Source organism: Otolemur garnettii, unplaced genomic scaffold (assembly GCF_000181295.1).
Source record: "Otolemur garnettii isolate 467f Iridium unplaced genomic scaffold, OtoGar3 scaffold00104, whole genome shotgun sequence".
NCBI lineage: Eukaryota > Metazoa > Chordata > Mammalia > Primates > Galagidae > Otolemur > Otolemur garnettii.
The window spans coordinates 725,581-728,957 of NW_003852499.1; the positions used below are offsets into that span (position 1 = coordinate 725,581).

General features: G+C 43.7%; 1 protein-coding gene across 2 annotated transcripts in view; it reads left to right on the plus strand.

Annotated features, from left to right (window-relative positions):
- The first annotated feature begins 1,098 nt into the window (after positions 1-1,098).
- The window catches only part of NANOG (Nanog homeobox), a 6,319-nt gene continuing 4,040 nt past the window's right edge, over positions 1,099-3,377 (plus strand). For both annotated transcript variants that reach the window (XM_003796368.1, XM_003796369.1), the window contains exon 1: positions 1,099-1,249. In XM_003796368.1, coding sequence (XP_003796416.1) covers positions 1,099-1,249 — 151 coding nt within the window. The remainder of the gene's footprint in view (positions 1,250-3,377) is intronic.

Genomic DNA, 3,377 nt, shown 5'->3' on the forward strand with positions numbered 1-3,377 from the left:
TTGAGACAGTCTCACTTTGTCACCCTCTGTAGAGTGCTGTGGAGTCATACCTCATAGCAACCTCAAACTCTTGGGCTCAAGGGATTCTCTTGCCTCAGCCTCCCTATGTGGGACTACAGACACGCACCACAACGCCCGGCTATTTTTGTTTGTTTAGCAGGCCCAGGCTGGGTTCGAGCCCGCCGGCCCCAGTGCATGTAGCCAGTACCGTAACCACTGAACTTCAGGTGCCCAGCCCTACTGAGTAACTTGTATGCAAAAATTAATTTAAAACTTCCTTCCATAGTAATGGCAGATGCATAAGTCAGCAGGTCACAGCTCCTTTCTTCTAGCATTTTTATGTATTTTTCTTTTTTTTCCTTTTACACCGTTTACGATCTTGAGTGGAAAGTTTGTCCTGGTGGAAACACTTTCCTGTCTGTCTTAAAGCTAAAAATGAGGAGGTGTGGTGGGAGTCGAAAACAAGGACCATTTTAAAAAACATCGACTGAGGCCTCAGCTACATGCTGTCTGTGTTGTATTATAACCTCAGGGTCATCATAAAGGAGGAAAATGGAGCTGCTTTTAAGTTTCTGCCCAAACTGGGCAGATTTCTTTGAGACCCTCAGGGAGCACAAATTAAGAAATCACCTGTTTTAGTGAGAATTTCATTAACCTCAGGAATTGAAGGTATGTCGCTGGTTTAAAAGGCACAAACGTGGTGAACCTAGAAATCTTCCATTTCGACTTCTTGTCTAGGGGTTCCAGTTTTCAAGTTCCTCCGCCTCGTCCGGGTTGCTCCACAGCCACCTTTGCATTTCAATGGCCTTGGTGAGGCTGGCAGACGGTATTAACTGAGAATTCACAAGGGTGTGTGGGGGTGTGGGGCTTCCAGGAGGGGAGGGTCTGAGGGGTTAAGAGGCTTCCTTATAAATCCAGAGACTCGTAGATTTGACCATTTTGCTGGATTGAGCTGGTTGCCTCCTGCTCTTGCGGAGGGGACGCTCTTCCTCCTGGCTTTTGGATCTTTTTCTGTAGATTTTATTTAGGTATTTTAAGTGTTAGCCTTTTTTTTTTTTTAAACAGTTCAACTCTTTAATTTTTCCCCTTCTTAATAACATGAGTATGAATCCTGCGTGTTCCCAAAGGCTGCCTTGCCCTGAATCATCTGATTCTAGTGACTGTTCTTCAATGCCTGTGATTTGTGGGCATGAAGAAAATTATCCATCCTTGCAAATGGCTTCTACAGAGGTGCCCCTCACAGAGACTGGTAAGAAAAAAATTAATCCTTGAAAGACCAAGTTCCTTAAGGTAAAGAGGGGAGAACGGGGGGAGGAAAGAGGGTTAAGGGATCTCTCCTCTTCAGCAATAATGGCCTATCGTTATGAACTGGTGTGGTTATCTTTTAATCCTCTCAACACCCCTCTTTCAATGCAACTGGGTGGCACATGCGTTTACACTTTGTTTCAAGCCTCAGGAGCTGTGGACTGAGATAAAGAACACGGAATTTGGAAGTTTGTGCACTGTATGTTTGAGAAAACTGTGTGCTTAGGCAACAAGGAAACCAAAATGTGTTGTGATAATTAACTGAGGTGCTATATAAATCTGAATATGACGTTGGGGGCATAATTATGGTAAATGTTACTGATAGTTAGCCAGAAGATCTAACATCACAGCTTGGAGGTGAGCAAGGGCTGGGTTTAAACCCACCACCTTTGTTATATGGGGCCAAATACGGCATGGCAAATCGAAATTTATATAATTAATCAAAAACTTCTATACTTTCTACGACAGTAGCGTTTGGCTCTTCTCCCACTCTTTGGGCAAATGGGTGTTATTGGGCAGCTGTGAGTCTGGGAGCAACTACTTTGCTCACTTCTCCGAAGTCCCAAGGACATGTTGACTGAATTTTATGATAAAGATAATTGCAGAAAGTTTGATCTACTGACAATCAAATGTAAAATGGCTAGAAATCCAGCGTGGCTTCAAAAACTAAATAGTAAGTGTGAGGGATATTTGGATGCTGTAAAGACATTTTTGGAAATACACTTTTTGGGAATCAATTTTTTCAGTAGTTGTTAAAAATGAGAATATGAACCCACTTTTACCAAGAATGTCATCTTTAGCATTTATGATAAAAATGTAGCTCACTGGCTTGGTGTCCATTAGCACAGTGGTTACGGCGCCAGCCACATACACTGAGGCCGGCGGGTTCAAACCTGGCCCAGGCCTGCTAAACAACAATGACAACTGCAACCAAAAAATAGCCGAGTGTTGTGACGGGTGCCTATAGGCCCAGCTACTTGGGAGGCTGAGGCAAGAGAATCGCTTAAGCCCAAGAGTTTGAGGTTGCTGTGAGCCGTGACACTACAGCTACAGCACTCTACCAAGGGCAAAATAGTAAGACACTGTCTCAAAAAAAAAAAAAAGTCGGTAGGAAGTTGCTGAAGGTCACATCAGGAAGTTATAGGGCGACTCAGTAGGTGGGAGTTGGTTGATTGTCATTCTAACTTGTGTTAACAACCAGTGTATATGCTTTTGAGTATCAGTTTGGTGGGGCTTCCCAGCAATGATATTGGAGATGTTACTGATCTCTCTGAGATCAGGACAAAATGTGTGAAACGGAGATGCCAACAAGACTTCTGGATTTGGGTGGTGCCTGTGGCTCAAAGGAGTAGGGCACTGGCCCCATATACCAAAGGTGGTGGGTTTAAACTCAGCCCTGGCCAAAAACTGCAGGGCAAAAAAAAAAAGACTTCTGGATTGATATCATACAAATGTTGGCAAACTATTCAGGGTTGATTAAGAAATAATGTATAGCTGGGTGCAGTGACTCATGCCTGTAATCCTAGCACTCAGGGAGTCCAAGGCAAGATCACTTGAGATCAGGAGCTGGAGACCAGCCTGAGCCCAAAGCAAGATCCCAATTCTACTAAAAACTAGCCAGCCACCATGGATAGTGCATGTAGTCTCAGCTACTTGGGAGGCTGAGGCAACAGGATCGCTTGAACCCAAGAATTTGAGGTTGCTAATGAGCTACAGTGCATGGCACTCTACCCCGGGTGACAGAATGAGACTCTGTCTACAAAACTAAAAATAAATAAAAAAGGAATTAAGGTGTTACTGATTACCTAGGTCTGGGGTTATGAGAATTATAAAAGTGCTTGGAATACAATAAAATTTTTAACAGAACATTTTTTTCAGACAGTCTCACTATGTCACCCTCACAGTAGAGTGCTTTACTTTTATTTTTTTATTTTATTTTATTTTTTTTTTGAGACAGAGCCTCCAGCTGTCCCCCTGAGCAGAGTGCCGTGGCATTACAGCTCACAGCAACCTCCAACTCCTGGGCTCAAGCGAGTCTCCTGCCTCTGCCTCCCAAGTAGCTGGGACCACAG